The 22,226-nt window shown below is 34.6% G+C and overlaps 4 protein-coding genes, 1 long non-coding RNA gene and 2 other non-coding genes across 10 annotated transcripts; 5 read left to right on the top strand and 2 right to left on the bottom strand.

Moving 5' to 3' along the window:
• Window positions 1-538: 538 nt before the first annotated feature.
• On the bottom strand, window positions 539-4,198 carry LOC140808968 (putative disease resistance RPP13-like protein 3). 3 transcript variants are annotated; one of them, XM_073166385.1, is made up of 3 exons: window positions 4,071-4,193; window positions 3,836-3,871; window positions 539-3,498 (listed from the first exon to the last, which is right to left on the bottom strand). In XM_073166385.1, exon 3 carries the CDS (start codon window positions 3,484-3,486, stop codon window positions 775-777), a length of 2,712 nt encoding a protein of 903 aa, XP_073022486.1. In that variant the 5' UTR covers window positions 3,487-3,498; window positions 3,836-3,871; window positions 4,071-4,193; the 3' UTR covers window positions 539-774. The 3 variants fall into 3 exon arrangements, with proteins under 3 accessions (XP_073022486.1, XP_073022484.1, XP_073022485.1); XM_073166383.1 differs by lacking the exon at window positions 3,836-3,871 and having other exon boundaries at window positions 4,071-4,198; XM_073166384.1 differs by having other exon boundaries at window positions 3,831-4,189.
• Window positions 4,199-6,278: 2,080 nt separating this feature from the next.
• Window positions 6,279-10,646, bottom strand: LOC140810906 (cyclin-SDS-like). The gene is made up of 7 exons (XM_073168829.1): window positions 9,571-10,646; window positions 9,073-9,237; window positions 8,298-8,464; window positions 7,496-7,624; window positions 7,122-7,302; window positions 6,950-6,994; window positions 6,279-6,628 (listed from the first exon to the last, which is right to left on the bottom strand). The coding sequence occupies exons 1-7, from the start codon at window positions 10,609-10,611 to the stop codon at window positions 6,599-6,601; spliced, it is 1,758 nt and encodes a 585-aa protein (XP_073024930.1). The 5' UTR covers window positions 10,612-10,646; the 3' UTR covers window positions 6,279-6,598.
• Window positions 10,647-11,372: 726 nt separating this feature from the next.
• On the top strand, window positions 11,373-12,911 carry LOC140809573 (uncharacterized). The gene is made up of 2 exons (XR_012113132.1): window positions 11,373-11,407; window positions 12,626-12,911. It is a non-coding gene; the product is annotated as an uncharacterized lncRNA (long non-coding RNA).
• On the top strand, window positions 11,710-11,797 carry LOC140811017 (small nucleolar RNA Z159/U59). The gene has a single exon (XR_012113410.1). It is a non-coding gene; the product is annotated as a small nucleolar RNA Z159/U59 (small nucleolar RNA).
• Window positions 12,304-12,395, top strand: LOC140811030 (small nucleolar RNA SNOR75). The gene has a single exon (XR_012113422.1). It is a non-coding gene; the product is annotated as a small nucleolar RNA SNOR75 (small nucleolar RNA).
• Window positions 12,912-13,570: 659 nt separating the features above from the next.
• On the top strand, window positions 13,571-15,917 carry LOC140809439 (vacuolar iron transporter 1-like). Its single transcript, XM_073167060.1, has 4 exons — window positions 13,571-14,116; window positions 14,490-14,575; window positions 14,687-14,801; window positions 15,312-15,917. The coding sequence occupies exons 1-4, from the start codon at window positions 13,881-13,883 to the stop codon at window positions 15,607-15,609; spliced, it is 735 nt and encodes a 244-aa protein (XP_073023161.1). The 5' UTR covers window positions 13,571-13,880; the 3' UTR covers window positions 15,610-15,917.
• Window positions 15,918-16,272: 355 nt separating this feature from the next.
• On the top strand, window positions 16,273-20,909 carry LOC140808929 (alpha,alpha-trehalose-phosphate synthase [UDP-forming] 6-like). Of its 2 annotated transcripts, none has more exons than XM_073166310.1 (4): window positions 16,273-16,852; window positions 17,323-19,389; window positions 19,460-19,744; window positions 20,513-20,639. In XM_073166310.1, coding segments are annotated over exons 2-4 (2,295 nt in total). In that variant the 5' UTR covers window positions 16,273-16,852; window positions 17,323-17,380; the 3' UTR covers window positions 20,514-20,639. The 2 variants fall into 2 exon arrangements, with proteins under 2 accessions (XP_073022411.1, XP_073022410.1); XM_073166309.1 differs by having other exon boundaries at window positions 16,276-16,852; window positions 19,460-19,733; window positions 20,501-20,909.
• The last annotated feature ends 1,317 nt before the right edge of the window (window positions 20,910-22,226 follow it).

Here is a 22,226-nt window from a genome sequence, read left to right as displayed (position 1 = left end):
TTTATTGTACACTTTTACTATTAAATTTAATATGTAACATAAACTTGTTGATTAATTTCAATTTATTAGCTTTTCCGAAAATAAGTTTAGTTTGTCTCAACCCAATAATCCAAGCGGTTAAATTTTGATAGAACACGAGAATTAAATTATATTTGATTATTGAAAAATAGTCATGAAATTCTTTAGATGACAAAATACATAAAGCTAAAAAGTATAGCAAACTCTGTAAAAGTTCAGGCGTGATCCAATGTGCCGAAACAAAACCGCCACATTCCAAGAAACTGGAGTCACTCCATTATCAACGATAGTCACACCATTATCAACGAGAAAAATAGGAAGGACATCTTCGAGGAGTGTATAAGTTTGAGTAAGTGAAAATTTGATCAACGTTCGATATTTCATTTTTTTTGCCAATGTGATTTACTTAACTATCGTAGTTTACAGACTATTGTATTAGTATGAAGATTTATTCAGTGCGGATCAAAAGATAGTTGATGCAGATTCTGACGTCATAAAAATAAGTTGGAAAGGCAATGGCTACAAGTAACGAAAGACTATATATCACATACAACAAAATACGGTAAATTTTAAGCTTCATCGTACAATTGATATATAACACGTTTTCAGATTTCTCAATACTGTCTCCCAGGTAAGAAACCAAGGGCGATTTCAGTTTAGGGAATGATACCTATGTAAATAAAAGAGACATTATTTTCTAAATGTTCACACTGAAAACGGAAAAGATTTTCAAAACAAAGAGGATCTGCTTGCCCTTTATGCAACTACTGGTAGACTGAGTTTGTTATCTGACTCCAAATCCGGAGGATAAATAAGGAGCTTGAATTTAGAGTTCCCCAGTCCTTGCTCTTGTTGAATCAGAAGTTTTTGCCGCTGAATTGTCCTGGCAGAATCTGTGGCACTCGGCTTAAGCCAGTGTAGTTCCATGTTCTGTAGTGCAGATACCTCTGCTAGACCGAATGGAATTGCCTCAAGATTCAGGCAGTGAGTAAGAACCAAAGACTGAAGCCTAGGGAAATGATGACCTACAGCATCCCACTGAACTAGATCAGTCCTTCCAAGTTGCAGGACCCTGAGCAGGCGAAAGCCGCCATCGAGTGGCTCCCAGTGACGTCCCTTGAATGCATAGTCTTTCAACTTGAGAATCTCCAGGTTTGGAAGCACTCCCAACGTTGACATATGCTCCCATTCGAGCAATGTGTCGGATAAAGTCAATTTCTTTAAATTTGGTGGGAATTTGTAAGATTGTGGGAGACCTGGAATTATACATTGGGAAGGATCCAAAGGGAATGTGTCATTTAACAGCTTCAGCGTTTCAAGTCTGTCTAATTTGGCAAGATTATCAAACATAGTTGACCCACCCTTTTTCTCCATTAGCACGACTAGCTTCCCACGTATCCCGAGTTTTCTCAAACTGGGAGTTCTTGCCAGTATGTTCTCAGTGCAGCTATCAGGTGAAATAGTGGAAATAGTAAGTATGTTTCGCCTCACAAAAGGGTCTTCATTATCCTTGCGTGTTTGGGCAGGAGGCCCTTGCAAGAAACTTATACTGCTGGTATAGAAATGCCTGAGTTGCAACATTTTCCAAATGTCCGCTAGGATCTTGAGATCACGAGAGATTGTTCCAATGATTATTGTTTGAAGATTCCAGAGATTCGAGATTGATGCAGGAAGAATCTTGAATTTACCGAAAAGGGCAATGAACCGGAGGTGAACTAGCTGCTCTATCTCATTGGGGAAACGTGGAAAACTGAGGGATCTTAGATCCAACACCCGTACTAATCTAAATTCTTCGGGTATGAAAGTCGTATGCTCTCTAGGGACGTCCTTCTCATCCAAGCCAAAACTCAAGAAGGACCGGACATTTGGACCAGAGGGCCTGGAAGATATAAAATCCAATATATTTGAATGGACACAAAGTCGTCGATGATAATTTGGGATTGAAGACCCGAAAGAAGGATTTTGAGGGCCTTTGATAATCTGCAAAAACTTTTCTCGTGAGCCTTCTTTAATGCATAAATCACGTAGCATGTCATGTATTCGACAAGTCTTGATTCGACCATTAGCCCTCTTCTTAACCACCAAGACTAAATTTCTGTCTACAAGATCCTCCAAATACTCTTCAGCTATGTCCTCTAAGCATTCTTGTCCACTTTCTTGTACGAATCCCTCAGCAACCCATAATCTGAGCAATTTCCAGACCGGGATCTCAAAATCTTCAGGAAATACTCCAAAATAGATGAAACAAGCTTTCAAATGATCTGGCAAATGCTTGTAGCTTAATGCTAACACATCCATGCACTGCTTTGGATCTTTGGCAACATATAAACTGACATCATCAGCAACTCTCTTCCACCAGTCTCGCGTTTTTTCCTTCTTCAAAAGTAGACCTGAGACCACCACAATGGCAAGTGGAAGCCCAGAACATTTTCTGGCAATTTGTTTTCCAAGATCCACTAGCTCTGAGGGGCAGCTTGTTTTCGGAAAAGTCTTCCCCCGGAGTAACTCCCAACTTTCATGCTCAGTTAGAAAACGCAAGTCGTGAGGGGGGTCACTAGAGTTGGCGTTCAAAGCGACGTCTCTGTTTCGAGTGGTCAACAGTATCCTACTCTTCAAATTTGTGTTTGGGAAAGCCATTCTGATATCATCCCAAGCCTCTACTGTCCAAACGTCATCGATGACAATGAGGTACCTATTGTACCTCAAATGTTTGCATAGCTCCTCGGAAAGCCACTCGTCGCTCATTTTGAACATTTGATCTGTTACAAGTCCCAAAGACTCTAAAATTGAAAGAAACACTTCCCTTCTGCTGTATTCTTGAGATATATATGTCCATGCACGGAGATAGAAGTGAAATTCAATACGACGATCAACGTAAACTTTTTTGGCTAGTGTTGTTTTACCAAGTCCCCCCATACCCACAATCGAAATTACTTCTAGAAAATCTGGCCCTCTAGTGAGACGATCAATTATGGCATTAGCCTCCTTATCGAAACCTACAACATTATGTTCCTCCACATTAGGTTGCCTTTTCTCTTGGGCACGTCTCCGAGAAGGCATTCCTACTGGCAGACTCACTATGCCAAACATTTTCTTGTCGTATATCTCCTTCACCTTTACCTTTATGGACTCAATTTCTCTGGCGTTTCTACTAAGAACGGAAGCATGATTGAATGGTTTAAAAATTTTCTTCAGAGTGCTTCTCGACTTTTGTGTTGCTGCATCTACTACAACCTTGTCGATTATGTCTTCTGCTTCATATGTCACATCAATGATTTGTCTGACTATTTCTCGAACGTACTCAGATTCATCACGCTTCTCTCTGGAGTCCTTAAGAAATGCTTTCATCAAATTGAGTTCTCTATGAAGAGATTCAACTTGTTCTTTCACATTAAAAATCAAATCCGCATGGTAAAGCAGAAGCTCCTTCAAATTAGTTAATAGAAATTCTACAACTGCATCAGCCATGTCACTTCACAACTGCAAAGAAAAGGCCATACTTAGGAATAATTACGGCAAGATAGAACCAATGCTCACAGTAATGCCTAAATTCCAATCAGTCTCCACAGGAATCCAAAGGCTATCGCTACACCAGCGTAGCATAGCATTTCCCGACAGTATGATACAAGGTTCGGATCGTCAAAATACGTTTTAAAGAATCAAATTAAAACCAACCTCAGCACCATCAAAACCATTATTCAAATCGGATTTACATAAGTGAAGTTAAAATTTAAAGATTACAGCAAGAGAAATTATTAGAAAGAAAGTCAAAACGCTATGTAAAGCTACAAATTGTCAATATAGTCAGTCACCTAACCTGATCCTCTCAATATTTCACAGCAGAGTGCGGATGCTTCAGAAAATCAAGAAGCCCGTTATTTTATTAAAGCTAATCGAAAAATATCAGGAGAGAAAAAAAGAAGAAAGAAACTGAAAAACAGTGGCAAAATTACATATAAAGCAAATAGGTTTGATGCAGAATGAAAAGGGATGTCGTTGCTTGGAAAACAGTGGCAAAATCAACTTGGAAACGCAAGAAAAAGAGATCTTACACGATGAGAATGCGATGAATTAGAAATAAGTGCTCAACTTAGGATGTCAATGCTTGCAAAAAACAAAATGAATTCTTGAAAAATTCTTAGCAGGTAACTTGGTGGAGAAATTGTGTGTTGACGGGGACTTCGGCTCAAGTCAACGGATATATTATTATGTTTTCCCATGTTTCAGATTTTAATGGGCCGAATCCAACAAAATTGAGTCGAAATTGTCATATTTAAGTTGACCGGTAATACTCACGATGCACGTAAGTGACAAATAATGAAAAACAAAAATTAAGATAATTTTTAAAATCATTTGAATAACATCTTGTTTATAAATATTTATTAATATAAATATATCAAAATACAATAAATAAAAATACATGATAACGATAAATCAAATATATTTATTTATTTATATAACATTTTTCAATTCATATGATTATAACATAATGATAGCTCTATCAAATTAACAAATATATTTTTCATCCAAATATTATTCACGATAGAAAACAATAAAAATAAAATTAATAGAATAATGAATATTACTAAAACAAAAATCTCAATATTTTTAAATGACGTGCATATAGCGATTGTCAAATAAAATTATCTTAATTAACTAAATTATCACAATGATGTTAAAATAAAACCCCTAAACTTGTTATTAAGTTAAATATCAATTTTGTTTTTGCTAACTTTTAACTCCTTGCGAATTTTGTTTAACTTTCTCTTTTTTTTAAAATATATATATATATATATATATATATATATATATATATTATACATAGCTAATTTATATCATAATAGATCATTTGAAAATTAGTATTGATGATTAATAGTTTCATGTTAAATAAAATTTTAAAATAATATCAATCAAATAATATGTATCGTAAAAACATATACGTAACATTCAGTTTAAAAATATCATATATAAAAAATTTAATTTCTAACAAATGATAATAAATTAGCACTATAATTCATATTTATTATAAAGATTATCTCATAAATTTAATACAAAAGTATAAAGTAATTTTCATTCTTTTTAATTTCTCATTAATATCTTTTTCTATGAATAAAGTTGAAATAACTCAAAATAATCAAATTATATTACAAATAAAATATTAGAAAAATTTGCAAAAGAACATATATAATTTGCGTGCTCTCAATATCCATTTTAATTGGAAAAAACCCATAAGAAAAATGACATTTTCTCAGTATAATTTTTATAACACTTGTAGAAAGTGTAAGCTTGAAATATATATTGAGACATTAATTACAATTTATTAAATTAAAAATATAAAAAGTATCATACTAATGTATATGTAATAATTTTCGTCAATTCAACTAAAATAATGAAATAAAGTTATTCTCATTTTCTATCTCAACTCTTAAATCAGAAAATTAAAAATTCACCAAAATAAATAAATGAAACATTAATTAAGTAATGATGTATAAAAGTGTATTAAATGAAACGGGAAGAAATTGTTTAAAATATAATTATATATTTTTAAAATTTTAATTTTTTTTCTTCTAAGCTTTAAGAAATTACTATAAAATTTGGTTGTAACTAGGGTGCAATGGAGTCGAGCTCGACTCGATTAATTATTAATTTCAAACTCGAGCTCTACTCAAGTACATATCGAGTAGCTTGCGATATACATATAAAACTCGATCTCGAGTCAATTAAATATTCAAGCCCCTCGAACTCGACTCGAATTGAATTTTCACCGAACTGCTCACGAGATACTCACGTATATCTTTTGCAAACTTGAGTTCGGTCAAATCAAGCTTGAGTCGAATTTTGACCGAAACCGTTTACGAGCCACTCACAAGTAAAGCTACTCATGATTAACTTTACTCATTTGCACCCTGTTGATAACTAAAATTTATTGGATGTGTCAATTACATATATGTCTGCGTTTGTTTTTCCTTTGAATTTCCAAATAACACAAGTGAGGCATATCCGAACACATGCGACTATGCGAGTGTCATGTGCTTATTGCATTCAATACAATATGGAGTATTTCTTGAAGTACCCGTGCAACTTACCTTATTTTACGTTCTATTATTAGTTGAGAGATGACAAGTGTCTATTCAAAGTTTTTGGGCATAGTTACATTTTCTACAAATTACATTTTCTACAAATAGGGCAATTTCAAAATTCTGAAAAATATTGAACAGGATGAGGTTGACAGGGGCCGAACCCCAAACAAGAAACGAGGATCATGAAGCTTACCTTTGAGGATGTTCAGGTGATACTGAGAACTATTTCTCTATACCTATATATGACTAATATATTTAACAATTACGATAAAAGATGTGTAAAACAAGTTTAGATTAATTGTAATCGTACAATATACTATTTTTTTCTTGGATCAGATGTTTATCACAGGATAATGTGAAAGAAAATACATCACTGTTTACAAAATCTTTAATCCTACGGACAAAATATGAACTATTATCAAAGAGGAAAAGAATAGTATTATATGCTAGAATTGCAGTATTTTTTCTGTACGTCGTAATCACCTTGGTTCATCTTTTTGTTATAGATACTTCACCAACCATTCCAGACTCTGTCAAGCACCACATACAATGTTAAGTTGGATTGCTATAATGCATGTAAGATCAAGTTCCTACCATTATTGCTAAAGAAAACTTCAATTATATTTTGTTTGGTTATCGATCCAATCCCAAAAGTATGTAAGAAAGTTCATCATGCCCAAGAGAGTCAAGTACCAAGAACAACAAACATGACATATATATTTAAAAAAAAAAATAGTGAGGATAAGAATATGACTGACTATACTCTGCATACTTAACCAGACACTGGCAGGTATACTGAAACAAGAATTAATGTAAATCATTGTGGAAAGTTCATGCAAGCTGATGAATACCTTGATGCATTCAGGTAGATCTTTGTCTTTCTGTCTAGCAAGAATCTGAAGAGTAGTGGTGAAAATTTATTAATAAATCCCTGCATCTACCTCTCGTACTTGTTTCAGAACAATGCCCCACTAATCTATTAGCGGCGGAAAACAGATGCAGTGTATAGAGGTAAATGCTTACTGCTGTAATCAGGTTGCAGGATGCATCTTGGTTAGCCGCAATAGAAGCAAGAACAACAAGCCCAGCTGCAACAGTTGAGGGCCAATAGCAAAGCTGCTGATGACCCAGCAGCGTGAGTACTGCAAGGTATTTGGCTGTCTTCTCCACTTTTTCATTAGACCTTGCAGCTTTGAGATAAAACCTGAACATATTCGTAAGGCACTTTGAATCATGGACTTGAAGAGGTGAAAACACATGAAAAAATTCAGCGGGCCCAAGAGTTGCTAAATTAAATTCAAAATTTATTTGTGTAGGAGAATCGTCTCTGCTGGCCCACTCGCAGGGTCCTTTCCCTACAAAAAAATATATGTGCTTTCAAATTTTAAAAGTCATACCATAAGAAGTTGTACAAGGTAGGCAGGTAGCACTCGAAATTAAGGACTTCCTGCACCATCCATTCCATGGCCACTACTTCATACCGAGTATAAGTGTTGCTTCCTACGTCGAATGTCTTTCTCCTTATACTGTATCAAAAATCGAAATTGGATCTCAAATAAAAAATGAAGATTTGGAATAATAATATCTTCAGAGGCTACATTCCTACAAATACAATGACTAGTTGCCAAATGTGTGATAAAGCTCAAAAAAAGTTTGGAAGATAAAAGATGGGGCATCTCTCTTTCATTATACCCTCATAGAAATCTAGTAAAAAGCATGTGGAACAAATAAATTCCCCCGGAACAAATAATTTGTCCCGATTTTTCTTTTAACAAAAGAACCAATGGCAGAAACGAAAGGAAGAAAATTGGCAGAGAAGAGTTCAGTGGCATATCTCAATATTAACTTAAAACAAAATAACATACATTTTATTATTTCATCTATGACAAGAAGAGAAGACCATTTGACAATTTCCATCTCTGAGGAAAAGAAATAAAGAAGAAAAATAGCCCACAAAACATTTCAGTAAAATAGACATATTATTGTTTTGATTTCCTTGTCAGTAAAAAGTTGTCCAAGTTTATTTTTATTTTGCAAAATCCCATGTATTAAAACTCATATTAAATACTTCGTATCATTTATTTTTACGAACTCACTAAAGAAATTTTAATCTTAATAAGAAACGATTTGAAATCAAACCAATTATATTATTGATTGATCTCAATCATCAATAGTGTATGCAAATCAAAGATGACTTACCAGTTGTTGGGCTGGTTTTCTTCAATCCTAGTGGCTAGAGTGAGGCAGGCGATGCCAGTAATCTGAAGATTCCTTATATCCTTGAAGTATCCTTTGCTCAGAAATCTGTCAAGAAGGCCAACTCCTAAAAACATTGTTTCCTTCTGAAGTTCCTTATTAGTAGCTTGCTGCATGATCAAATCATTGAAATTTAAAGAATCACTAGGAAGAGTGTGATCGCTTCTATATATGAACCAAGGAAACAACTTCTAGGCTTGCTATACTCACAAGATCTGTTGGAATCCAGAAAGATAATAAGTTAGATACAGCATTTTCAACAACAAAACGTACGTGCATTTTTGGAAATAAAACAAAATTATTGGAAACTAAAAAAAACTGCCTCCAACCGACTGAAAAGCTGAGAAAACGAAAGTACTAAAAAATAGAGCTGTTTTTATTTCTCAACACAAAACACAGAACATTTACCCGACCTCTTAAAAAGGAGAGAATTTCCACATAAATTCAAACGAGGCTTTAAATCATCATAGAATTGCACCATTATAATGGGGTATGCACGTATTAGGGGCAGTGCAGCTTTCAATCGTAATTTTACATGTGCCACGTGGCATATTACCATGTTCAACAGATGTGCAGAGAATCTCGAAACCGCATGTAAATCAACGTCGTAACAAAGTATCGTCTTTTCATTAGTCATTACCTGTTCTTGGTGTACAAATTCTTTTAGGAAAAACATATCACTAATTTTTCAAGAACAGAGAATCATATAGTGACTGACCTCCACAATCCAGTGAACCATTTCTTGGCGCTGGTGAATGACAAGATTGCCATAGTCAGTAGTCGAACAGTATTCCTCTGCATAATCACACAAATACACTTCCCTCCTCTCTCTTTTTCTTATGATCTTATAGCTCTCTTCATCTTCATCATCTAGTCCCAAAAACTAATCAAACGAAACAAAGAGCATAATAATTCAATCATTTATGAGAATTATAATTATAATAAGCATCAAGCGTTGAAACATTAAAATAAAAAATAAGATATTTTTAATTTATTTTGAATTGATTTTCCATCTATGTTAGTTATTGAGGCTAATAATACATATATATGCAATAAACATGGCATAATCACAAATCAAGGTCAGTATCCCATTCGAACGAGAAAAAAAATGAAATAATGATATTATGGAAAATTACAAAAGCGTCGCAGGATGTGTAATTACTGAAACAATAACACAACCAGCAGAACAATAATTACAGAATTTTTTTAAACTCACATTGATGTCATTAGAACTATCGTCTTCACAGTCATAATAAGCCGAACATTGCGCAAAAGTCGATTCACAGAACTGTTTCTTAAACTGAACAAGCAATTGAAAAGTAGGAGAACAAGTTTCATCTCCCATCGACTTTTCAGAAAATTGACTTCCGGAAGCATAACTCCATAAGGAAGACGTATAATCCGAACTTTCTGTTTCCAAATCGGAAACTACCTGATAATTATCCGAGGTCGAGTTTTGCTCCCCGTTCTCCCTGTCACCTAAAATACCGCAATTTGAGAACTGCTCTGAACAAACTAAATCAAATTCTGCTGACGCGAGTTCTGGAATTCTATTCATGCCACCAAATCGCAGATCTTCACGCTCTATTTTTTCACTGATATCAATTTTTGTCCCGACGGAGTTTGAGATAAGTGCCACGCCGTCGTTCAAAATTAAATTATTAGTGATTTGAACATTGACAGCGTCAGAATTCATATGTTCCGGCGACAATTCGCAAGGAATGTCCAATAGGACCTCATTTGGAGGAATTCCAATATAACGTTCATATTCCGTCATTTTTCCAACCTCATTTCCGGATTTGTTCTCCGAGAATGTACTCCGAGAAACGCTAGAAACTTCGGATTTGCTGATCTCTTCCCCTCCTGCTTCTTCGACCACATTTTCACTCTTCAACTTCAAGTCTCTGTTATCTGAATCTCCAATCAGTACAGTTCCAGAACAAGATTCAACGCATGAATTCTCTGATATATTTTCCGATAACTCAACTTTAACGGAATTTCTGCTCTTCTTCCTATAATACCTTGAGGTAATAGCTCTCCTAAAATCATTGACATAGGATAAACTAGATTCTCCTGAGACTTCACTAGGTTGTGTGAAAAGTGAAGCTGCATAGCTCGTAGAATCGAATAATCTAGTGATCGGGGAAAAATGGTGTCGGCGGCGGCGAGTTAACCGTGACCGGAGCTTCTTCTTTGTGAAGTAGAGTTGTGATGCTGCTACAGATACTTTGGCAGCATGTGATGCTTGATGCTTCATTGGGATCACGAAACAACGGCTTCTCAAATTTCGAGTTTCAAAGTTTTTTGTATGTGCGAGTGACGGTTAAGAAACGTTAATGGTGGTCTGGTATTTATATGAAATGGTTCATGGTAGAGCCCACGTCGGTTCCTGTTCTGTTATTGGCGTGAAATTTGTGTTGAAACTTGAATTGTTTGTAAAAATAAATATGAGTAGGTCTCATAGTGAGACCGTCTCACGGATCATAATCTGTGAGACGGGTCAACCCTACCCATATTCATAATAAAAAGTAATACTTTTAACATAAAAAATAATACTTTTACATGGGTGACCCAAATAAGAAATTTGTCTCACAAATACGACCCGTGAGACCGTCTCACACAAGTTTTTACCAATAAATATTTACTGACAACATTATTTATTGGCGTGTACATATATATTTAATTATTAAAATTAAATTACTTTTCAATTTTTTAAAAATAATTTATAAACAAAAATTAATGAAAATTAAGGTTATTTAACGGATAAGTAATATTTTCATGATTTTAGAAAAGGAATCAATTGAATAATATCGCAAATTATTCACTAACAAAATAGTCACGATCGAAATAAACATTAAATTTATCGCATCGTGATATTCGATAAATGGGCATTGAATCAGCCTAAGCCCAAAACGGACCTGTGTCCAAATAAGCGAGCCCAACAAATTTCTAGGGCTTCAGTTTCCTAACTGATATACACTATAAATGTAGTAGAGCTCATCGCCTCCTCCGTGTTCACAATATTCGAACTCGCTCCGCACCAGCAAATTGAGGTATCGAATTTCAACATCTAACTTTGTTTCTAATTTGCGCCGTTTAAGTTTAATTTATATTTGGTATCGAGAGAATTCGATAATATATTTTTTTCAGTCTTTTCTCGTTGTATTTTCAACCAATTATTTCTTTAGAACCTTTATCTCCTAAATCGAATATATGCTGAATCAATTGGAGATCTGAGCTGGGGAGAATTTAATGTCAACTTTCTAAATATATATATTTGTTTTTTAAGAAAATATTTCCGACTTTGTTGAAAAGAATTGATTTTGTTACTTCTTTTTGTAATATTTGGTCAATGGCCTCTGGGGATGATTAAAAATTCAAACTTTCGTTCTTCTGAGAATGTATTCATGCTGAAGAACAGTGGAGACCTGAACTGAAGGGGCTTAATTTTTAAAATTTATTTCATTGATTTTTTTACACTGTTTTCATTTTTTTAAGTTAATTAAATATGTGAAGTTTATTTTCACAGTTTTTATTTAGCATTATTGATTTTTCTGAATTAAAACGTTAACATGGATTGAATGGAAAATCTGGGTGGTTTATGTCTCTAATGATGATGAAAAACTGAAGCTTTCGTTCTTCTGAACTTTTTTTTATATCAAAACTAAGAAATTTAAAGCAAAAAATATCTATTAATGACTCCTAATACATTATTAATATAAAGTATAATTTTATGCATTTATATGAATTTTTTTATGTAAGTAGAGATTCAAATTTTAGTTTTAACGAGTTTTAAATCAATTCCTACTTCTAGTTTTCGTAATTCTTACTCATTTATATCGTATTTAATTTTGGCATTATTTATTTAATTATTTGTAAATTTCATGTTTTTGAAGATGAAATTAATTTTTTTTTATTTTAAGAAAGAACAGAAAGGGAGTTTTATTTTTCTCGATGATGAATAATTTACAGATGACGAGTCTGATCGAAATTCAATCTTTAAAAATACTGATGACAAATCGAGGCATTTGTCTGAGAGGAAGTAAATCCCCTGTTTCGCTTGCATCATTCCTTTGTTTGTGTATTTTTTTTTCAACTTTTTTACTTATTTGCGGTTTGATTAATCTTTTTGCCTTCAATGAAATTGATTTATTATTATTATTGTTTTTATAATAATAATAATAATAATAATAATAATAATAATAATAATTTTCTAGTTTTTAAATTGTAATGTCTTTATTTCAACTAGGTTTTGTTTTGTATTTTTTAAGAAGTTGAATGTAAATTATTCAGAATCATGATCGAAAAGACCCAACTTAAGTGCGCGCTGAAAAGACTGCTTCTAATATGAAAACATGATCGATTTGAAAACGCAAACAAAGAAGACAACGGATCGGAATGATTCAAGCTAGTGGCTTAGTTAAAATTCAACTGTTTTTCTTTTAGTCTTGAGTTCAGTTTTAGTTGTTTTTATTCGAGTAATTCACAAGTTATGTAACTATATATTTTAAAGTTTGAGATGTTAAAGAGATACTTTTATACAAAATTTAAACCTTAGATGGTTTGTCTTTATGTCAGAAAGACTTTCAATTGTTTGTTAAAGCGACCGTTCAAAAGACAAAACTTAAATCAATTTGAGCTCGAACAGTGTAACTTGACTCGTGTCACGGCTGGATCGAGCTAAGTTTGACTTCATTATTTGTGATGAAATATACACAAAATACATGTCCGCATCAGGAGAAGAGTGAGTCACTTGCTAGCGGCAAACTTATGGTAAATTGTGTGTGATTGTATCAATCATCGAATTGAATCCACAAATATTAAGCAAATCTTTTCCTTTCATAAAGTAAAATGCAGTTTGTCGCGTCAGCCATTAGGTCATTCGCGTGGCACGAAGATGTCTGCTGATATTTTGGCTTCTTCTGTGTATACTTGTAAAATATATGTTCGGTAAGATGCCGATCAGTGACTTTTTTTATATATAAACAATACTGGTTTAAAATATATCATGAAATTTATTTAAAATAAAAAAAAACAATAGTAAGTTTTTTTGGAGACAGTCTCACGAATTTTTTTATCGATGAGACGAGTCGATTTTACTAATATTAACAATAAAAAATAATACATACAAAATAAGATATATTTCTCATAAAATACGACATGTAAGATCGTTTCATACGAAAAAAACAAATGCTATCATATATATGAGTTTATCTATGTTAAATACTTGAGTAAAAACTAATGCATCATATCTACGAGTTTATATGCAGGATTTTTATTTTGGAATTTAAAAGAAAATCATGGCCTTAATCAGTGACGACGAAAAACCAACAGTCCCTGTCTTTACAGCGACACTGTAAAACTACTTCCACGGCTATACACGCTAGTATATGTATATCAAAAATATTTTCTCAAAAAAGAAAACCAGTTTTATTTTACACACACACACAGATTCATGTATATATAATACATACAATCATGTATATGTACTCCAACTAAGCATTAGTTTACGAGATTCTCACGTTTATGGCGCATGAGTCAATGGCTCAAGAATTGAACTCGTCTTTGCTGAACCAACACAAAGAGAAGCATTTCACTGCTGGCGAAATTGTTCGCGACATAATCATAGGAGTGTCCGATGGGCTCACCGTGCCGTTCGCCCTCGCCGCAGGCCTGTCAGGTGCTAACGCATCCTCCTCCATCATTCTCACCGCCGGAATTGCCGAGGTTGCCGCCGGAGCTATCTCCATGGGTCTTGGAGGGTATATATTCTTTTCTTGTTATAATAATTATTATTATCATTATTACTATCATCTGTTTCGGGGCAATCATTCGTTTGTTAGATTAACAAATTCAACGAACCAATGAAATGTCATAGAAGCAGTAGGTGGCAGTGGCACGTACCAAAAAACTTAGGAAGCGTACTGTTTCAATATCTGTCCACTTTAAATGCTTCATTAGGGTAGTGTCGGATAGCATTAAATTTTCCATGGCGATTGCTTGTTATCTATTAATTTTGGAGCAATTGTTTTAACTAAAACTTTTCATCTAAGCACCAGTCGTCACAGCCAAATCTTGCAAAGATTTTTCTGTGTCAACCAACGTTAATGGGTTGATATTATGTGGCGGATGCAGTTACCTTGCAGCAAAAAGCGAGGCTGATCATTATATGAGGGAGCTCAAGAGAGAAAAAGAGGAGATTGTTGCTGTACCTGATGCAGGTTTTTACTTGTTTTAATTTCCTAAATATACACCGTTGAAGGCCAAATCTCTTTTTACTAGGAGGGCATTAAAGTTGAATATGTCAATTAACTTTCAAAAGAACATCGCAGAAGCTGCTGAGGTCGCAGAAATACTATCAGAGTATGGGATTCATCCTAATGAATACACACCAGTAGTGATCGCTCTCAGGAAGAACCCACAGGCTTGGCTTGATTTTATGATGAAGTAAGATTTTGTTTTTCCTGCTCAGATTGGGCCAAACATATTCTCGTCTTTAATTTCTAATTTGTTTCAGTAAAAGACAAACATTTCTAAGTCTGGTGTAGCTAGATCTTGAATATCGATTCATGTGCATGCTGCTTTTGGAAGCACCTGGAGAATCCTTTCAATTAGATTATGAATATATATTTTAAAAATTAAAATAATCTGAGAGTCTGCCAGTCCTGGCTAGCTATGTAAATCGCTTTATTTTGATAGTTTTAAGAATATAAATTTGGAGAATATTTACTAAAAATCAAAATAATATGTCAAGTACTCAAATGGACCATTTTTGCCCTCCTACGAATCACGAAATCTTAAAATCTTAAGTTAAAAATTTTCAAGAAACAGGAGATATTAAGAGAAATTTATTTGTTTTCTTACATTTCTTTCCCCAATGATTCTACTTTCGTTTAGTTAATCCTAGAGTAACTTAAATTTGAAACATCAGCCTTCAAGAACAAAATGCTAACACAGATTTGAACTGGGATTGGAGAAGCCAGACCCAAAGAGAGCCATCCACAGTGCACTAACAATCGCCATTGCTTACGTAGTGGGAGGAATAGTGCCACTCATCCCTTACATGTTCATCCCAACGGCACGGAAAGCTGTGTTAGCTTCTGTAGCTTTAACTCTAATCGCTTTGGTTGTATTTGGGTATGCAAAAGGCCATTTTACTGGTAACAAACCCATTCGCAGTGCTCTTCAAACTGCGTTAATTGGGGCTATTGCATCTGCTACTGCTTTTGGTATGGCTAAAGCTGTGCAAGGATGACGGTATTTTCCATGGGTGCTGAGCTGCTTGTATTTTAATTGGTTTGTTCGAACTTTGGTGATGTTGAGGGAGTCACGTGCCATTGTGCATTGTGAGTTTCTTGTTGTTATGTTGGGTATTCTAGCGGCAGAGCGTAGGCAAAAAAACTTGAACTTGTGCTGAATGATTTAATAAGCAATAGTGACACTAATCTTGTATAAACTATTGAACATGTGCTAACAGTTATTTATTGAACAGAACTGTCGATTATTTAATTAATGTCAATCATTTCAGTAAACTTTATTTTAAAGTAAACAATCATATATATCTATCAAGAACTCTTTTTCCATCTTATTCCTACTAAAGGTTTTAAGAAGTTTCATTGCTGATAATGCAGTAGAAACAAAAAACGTTAAAACAAGATGAATCAATCTATCAATTAAGTGATAATGAATAATCTTTTGAAAAACAAAAAATCAAAAGTCAGACATTCTGATAAATAACCGATTATAATATAAAAATTTTATCCAATAACTTTTGAATAGACTGGATCAATATTCTATTAGCTTTTAGATTTCAATCAAATGTTAACATGAAAAAGTTTAAATCACTTTTTTTTTTGAATGTAAAATGCTTCTTTACCATGATTAGTCGCACCAATGTGATAAAAAATAATCTAGAGGTTCATGGTAAGTCAGCAAAGATTGTGGACAAGGTAGTGCCACCAAGGAGGCTGTTGGTCGAAGGTTACTCATGAAGAATATAGTTTTGTCACAATTATTGATGCATTGACATTCAGATGTCACTTTATACAATTTTTTTGGTTTTATGAACGTCACTAAAAGTTATATCGAGTGCGCAACTGTTCACAGTGACATTAATGCACTTTTTCCTTGTGCAAATAAAATTATAATTATTTTTTCCTCAGATCCAATGTCAAGTTAAATCATGTTATTAAGAAAAAGATATCAGGAAACGTATATGAAATCTGAATCTTTGCTTATAAAATAATGAAAACAGAGTCGAATCAAATTAATTACTTTCTTTAGTTTAATTTATCCACAACGCCTTTACTTTCAAAGAGTGAGTGAGCTCCAGGAACTTAGCATTATTCAGCTGTGTATTTGAGAAGTAGCAAGAAAAAATATTTTTTGGCACTCACCCTTTATTGTCATTCTCTTCCTCCATCTTTTTTTTTCCATTTTCTTCACACAGACGTAGTAGGGTTTATCGCCACTTGGGGACTCAAGGCTGGTCAAAACTGGTAAGTTTTCCTCGGTTCTTGAATATCCACCCCGTGTTTTTATCTCTTGCTATTCTTTTCGTCATATAATTGGGCGGGCTGTTTCTGTGATGTTATATCTAGCTTGGTATTGCATGTTCTCTACTTCTCTCTCTCTTCCTCAAATTATTCTTGTTATTAATTCCAAGAACTGGAGTTGTAATTTTTTTACAGTGACGTGATCATGAATTTATTAAATTACTTTATGTTGTCTTCAATGCTTGACCTGAGATTTCTTTATTTCTGCTTCCTGTAACTTGATTTGCTCCTCAAAATTAAATCTCGATGTTCATTTATCGTACCGTTTTGGCTTTTACCTGCGTATACGTAGCTTCGTTATTAGTTTATGAACGAGAACTTTCATAGTGGTGGTTGTTAGATAAGTTTTTAGCTCAGAGAGCTTTAATTTCATTGGGAACTTATTTTATTTTAATTTTCATTTTGTAAAACAGGAAGAAGGAATTTAGTTTGTTTGATGTCGAGTTTGGTGTAGTTACCTGTAAAAAGTAAATGGCGTCGAGATCATACTCAAACCTCTTGGAGCTAGCTTCTGGTGAAACACCATCACCGAGTGTAGGTCGTATTAGTCGGCGTATTCCTCGTATAATGACAGTTGCTGGCATACTGTCTGACATTGATGATGATGGATCGAAGAACTTTGGCTCTGATCCATCCTCTTCATCAGCACAACGGGATAGGATAATTATTGTAGCTAACCAGCTGCCAATAAAGGTTCATCGCAGATTGGATAATAGTAAAGGATGGACTTTTAGCTGGGACGAGAATTCGCTTCTCCTTCAACTGAAAGATGGATTGGGAGATGAAGAACTCGAGTATATTTACGTGGGCTGTCTTAAGGAAGATATTCACATGAATGACCAAGAAGAAGTATCTCAAGTACTATGGGGCACGTTTAAGTGTGTTCCCACCTTTTTGCCTACCGAGCTATTTAACCGCTATTATCATGGGTTTTGCAAACAGCAGTTATGGCCATTGTTCCACTATATGTTGCCTCTTTTACCGGATCTTGGTGGTAGGTTCAATCGTTCCATGTGGCAGGCTTATGTATCAGTTAACAAGATTTTTGCCGATAGAATCATGGAAGTGATTAACCCGGAAGATGATTTTGTTTGGATTCATGATTACCATCTGATGGTACTGCCGACTTTCTTGAGGAAGAGGTTTAACCGAGTGAAGCTTGGATTTTTCCTACACAGCCCGTTTCCATCTTCCGAGATTTACAAAACTTTGCCCATACGGGAAGAGCTTCTTCGAGCTCTACTAAACTCGGATTTGATAGGGTTTCACACATTTGATTATGCACGGCATTTCCTGTCATGTTGTAGTAGGATGTTAGGCCTATCATACGAGTCGAAAAGGGGTCACATAGGCTTGGAATATTATGGTCGAACTGTTAGTATCAAAATTCTTCCTGTTGGTATCCACATGGGGCAGCTTCAATCAGTTTTGAACCTTCCTGAAACTGAGGCCAAAGTCGTAGAGCTTATTAATCAGTTTTTTGCTCGGGGGAGGACGATGTTACTGGGGGTCGATGACATGGATATTTTCAAGGGCATAAGTTTGAAATTATTGGCAATGGAACAACTCCTATTGCAGCACCCCGGGAAGCGGGGAAAGGTTGTTCTAGTGCAGATAGCCAATCCAGCCCGGGGAAAAGGAAAAGATGTGCAAGAAGTGCAGGATGAGACATTCGTGACAGTAAAGCGAATAAACGAGACCTTTGGAGAACCGGGATATGATCCTGTCATCTTAATCGATCAACCACTCAAATTTTTCGAAAGAGTTGCTTACTACGTCGTTGCCGAGTGTTGTTTGGTTACGGCTGTTAGAGATGGTATGAACCTTATACCGTATGAGTACATAATTAGTCGACAAGGAAATCAGAAGTTAAATAAGGCTTTGGGGCTCGAATCTTCCCATCTGAAAAAGAGCATGTTGGTTTTATCTGAGTTTATTGGATGCTCGCCATCTCTAAGTGGAGCAATTAGAGTCAACCCGTGGAATATAGATGGAGTGGCGGAGGCCATGGAGTCCGCCCTTGTAATGGCTGAGGCGGAAAAACAATTGAGACATGATAAACATTATAAGTATGTAAGTACCCATGATGTGGCGTATTGGGCTCGAAGTTTCTTGCATGATCTTGAAAGAACTTGTAAGGATCATGCACGATGTAGATCGTGGGGTATTGGATTTGGCTTAAGTTTTAGGGTTGTTGCACTGGATCCAAATTTTCGAAAGTTGGCTATGGAACACATAGTTTCAGCTTACAGAAGGACTACTAATAGAGCTATTCTTCTCGACTATGATGGTACTTTGATGCCTCAAAACTCAATTGATAAGAAGCCAGACTCGAAAACCATCGATATACTAAATAGTTTGTGTAGACACAAAAATAATGTTGTTTTCATTGTTAGTGCTAGAAGTCGAGACACTTTAACCGAATGGTTTTCATCCTGTGAAAAGCTCGGAATTGCAGCAGAGCATGGCTATTTCCTGAGGTATGCAAAATTTGTTTCTTTCATCATAAGTCTCATGTTAATTACATGGATTACGGTTTGAGTTTTCCAGGTTGAATCGAGATGAGGAATGGGAAACATGTGTGCCCATAGTTGAATGCAAATGGAAACAGGTTACAGAGCCGGTAATGAAACTTTATACTGAGACAACTGATGGGTCAGTTATTGAAATTAAGGAAACCACAATGGATTGGTGTTATGAGGATGCAGATCCCGATTTTGGATCTTGTCAAGCGAAAGAACTTCTTAATCACCTTGAAAGTGTACTTGCTAATGAACCTGTCACAGTCAAGAGTGGCCAAAACTGTGTTGAAGTAAAGCCACAGGTACGAGACTAGTTATAGTGTCAGACATTCTCAACAATGGCTCAACATACTGTATGGTCATTTTGAAACATTTTTCGTAGAAAATCCTGTCACTGAACTTGGTTTATATTATCATTGTCGCCTGTTGTTTGAGCTTTCTCGGGATCCATGTTGAGTTTGAAGGCAGTATGATAAATTGTTTGAGCTGGTGAGATGTCATGCATGTCTGAAATTGTGGTGAAAATTAAAATTTGAAGATGCTATCAATATTCATCAGTTTCTTGCGTGAACATATTCCAGCAATGTGTTTTATAAATATTGTTGTTGGTCCATATTACAAGACCTTGAGTTTTTTAGAAAAGTGGTTTCCAATATATATAGGTAGTATTTGCAAATACTAAAAATATATTTGTTATGAACTTTTTTTTTATAAAGTTGTACAACTTTGGAAAGGAAAAATCCATAATCATTTTTTTTAAGCATTTGCAAACATTACCATAGTATGAGAACCGGTGACTCACTAATTTAAGACTTCTGGATCACATTCCCTTTAATACTTGGATGAATTGTTCTTCGTTGGCTTTATGTAGCCAAAAACCGAAATGCATGAGTATGTATAGATGTTAATTTTGGATTTAAATTTCCGACCTTGGACTCATGCATGAGAAGATGCACTAAAGTATAAAATTATTTTTGGGATACCACCCATTAGCTTGAACACTTCTAACTCTATGCATGTTGGAACATCCACCCTGTTTTTACGAGATCTACTCGTGTTTGATTCACAGGGAGTAAGCAAGGGACTGGTGGCCACACGCCTCCTATCCATGATGCAAGAGAAGGGATTGTTGCCAGATTTCGTCCTATGCATAGGAGATGATAGATCTGATGAAGATATGTTCGAGGTGATTACGAGCTCTCTTAATGGACCATCCTTAGCTCCTTCTGCTGAAGTATTCGCATGTACGGTAGGCCGGAAACCGAGCAAGGCGAAATACTATCTCGATGACACGGTTGAAATTATTAAACTTATGCAGGGCTTGGCCTCAGTTGCGGAACAAACGATACCCTCGTAGATCTGCTTTCTTCATATCTTGTTTTTTGTTTCATCACATCGAACACATGCTCGATGAACTTTGATGATGCATATAAAGGTTGTAGCGAATTCTTACGGATCATGTCCACATCTTGGATAAATTAGTATATCGTGGTTTTAACATCATTTAGGGAGCATTTCCCACTGTTCAACACATGATAATTTTGAGTTTAGTATGGAGAGGAATGAATATACATTGTTGATGCGTTTTCTTATACATTATTATGTTTATGACTATATTTGTCTGCCAAATTTGATTTATGTGTTTCATTTCCCGGACAAGAACTTACAATTTTCTACATTTCTGTTAATACATAATCAGATGTGCTCGGTTACATATCAATTAAAGCGGCGTGTTTGTTTTTTTTTTTTTAAATTTATTAATTTTCAAGATTTCTTCGGATATTTAAAATTTGAAATATGAATGAATACTCTCCTCGTATGAAATCAAAATTCAGCATCGTCTTATTTTTTTTTGTTTGTTTTGTTTATAATAATTGATTGTAGTATGATTTACTTCCCATCATATATTACAATGAACTCGTTGAAGTCAAGTCAAAACAAATCAAAGAATAGGAACACCTGAATAAAATTCTTCTTCGTGTTGATTTTTTTTGTTCAAAACTGTTTTCAACTCGTAGTTAGCCTTTTTAACTTTTACGTTCACATCTTTTAATTTTCAACATTTTTTTCCATTAGTATTCCGTGTCAAAAAATTAGATTTTCTTTATCTGTAAAAATTGTAGAATTGGTTGATTAGCGTGTGAACTCTATTGATTAATGAAAGAAATTTTTTAATACAAGGAGGGTTAAAGTAATTCCTTTCTAAACTACCCCGATATAAGTGAGATTTGAACTTAAGATCCCATCGATCTTATTAAAGAGTTTCACGATTCTTCACTGGAATTCTGAAAATGAGAATAACAATTTTGGTAAATTATATAGCATAGACCATATAATCCTTACATTATAGCATAATTAAAAAGTTTATCTCAGCGACCAAAATATTAGCTAGGGGTGGTGCAGAATTAATTAAAGCTTTAATCTTCAAAAATTCCTAGCTAAAAATGTAAATGTCGCACATATATGATATTGATATATCCTCCCTCGCCCACACGCAAAGGGCTGCAATTATTCTCTCATTCAATAATTTAATCTGGAACTACGTAGGTACAAGCTGCCAAGTTGTTTTATTATCACAAAAAATTCACATATTCACACTGGTTTCTGATATGTAGTAGCTACATCAAGTGTGAACAGATTCGGATCGGACGTGGAACAAAATGGTGCTTTAATATTCATCTCATAATATCTAAAAACATTTTATTTATCCAACAAACGAAAGAAGAAAATACAATTAATGCCTCTTAATAAGAAAGCCTGGTTCATTTATATCTCCCGGGGAAATTTTGTTTTCA

Source organism: Primulina eburnea, chromosome 13 (assembly GCF_022965805.1).
Source record: "Primulina eburnea isolate SZY01 chromosome 13, ASM2296580v1, whole genome shotgun sequence".
Lineage (NCBI taxonomy): Eukaryota > Viridiplantae > Streptophyta > Magnoliopsida > Lamiales > Gesneriaceae > Primulina > Primulina eburnea.
This window is presented reverse-complemented; position numbering and strand designations above follow the sequence as displayed.

Excerpts from the sequence above, each read along its gene's own strand:
- LOC140808968 (XM_073166383.1), bottom strand. The coding sequence starts at position 3,486 with ATGGCTGATGCAGTTGTAGAATTTCTATTAACTAATTTGAAGGAGCTT.
- LOC140810906 (XM_073168829.1), bottom strand. The coding sequence starts at position 10,611 with ATGAAGCATCAAGCATCACATGCTGCCAAAGTATCTGTAGCAGCATCA. Across the intron at positions 8,465-9,072 it reads TGGTTCACTGGATTGTGGAG|CAAGCTACTAATAAGGAACT; the intron begins GTCAGTCACTAT and ends TTGATCATGCAG. Across the intron at positions 6,629-6,949 it reads ATCTACCTGAATGCATCAAG|AGTCTGGAATGGTTGGTGAA; the intron begins GTATTCATCAGC and ends GGTGCTTGACAG.
- LOC140808929 (XM_073166309.1), top strand. The coding sequence starts at position 17,381 with ATGGCGTCGAGATCATACTCAAACCTCTTGGAGCTAGCTTCTGGTGAA. Across the intron at positions 19,390-19,459 it reads GAGCATGGCTATTTCCTGAG|GTTGAATCGAGATGAGGAAT; the intron begins GTATGCAAAATT and ends TGAGTTTTCCAG. Across the intron at positions 19,734-20,500 it reads GTGTTGAAGTAAAGCCACAG|GGAGTAAGCAAGGGACTGGT; the intron begins GTACGAGACTAG and ends TTTGATTCACAG.
- LOC140809439 (XM_073167060.1), top strand. The coding sequence starts at position 13,881 with ATGGCGCATGAGTCAATGGCTCAAGAATTGAACTCGTCTTTGCTGAAC. Across the intron at positions 14,117-14,489 it reads ATCTCCATGGGTCTTGGAGG|TTACCTTGCAGCAAAAAGCG; the intron begins GTATATATTCTT and ends TGGCGGATGCAG. Across the intron at positions 14,802-15,311 it reads TGGCTTGATTTTATGATGAA|ATTTGAACTGGGATTGGAGA; the intron begins GTAAGATTTTGT and ends ATGCTAACACAG.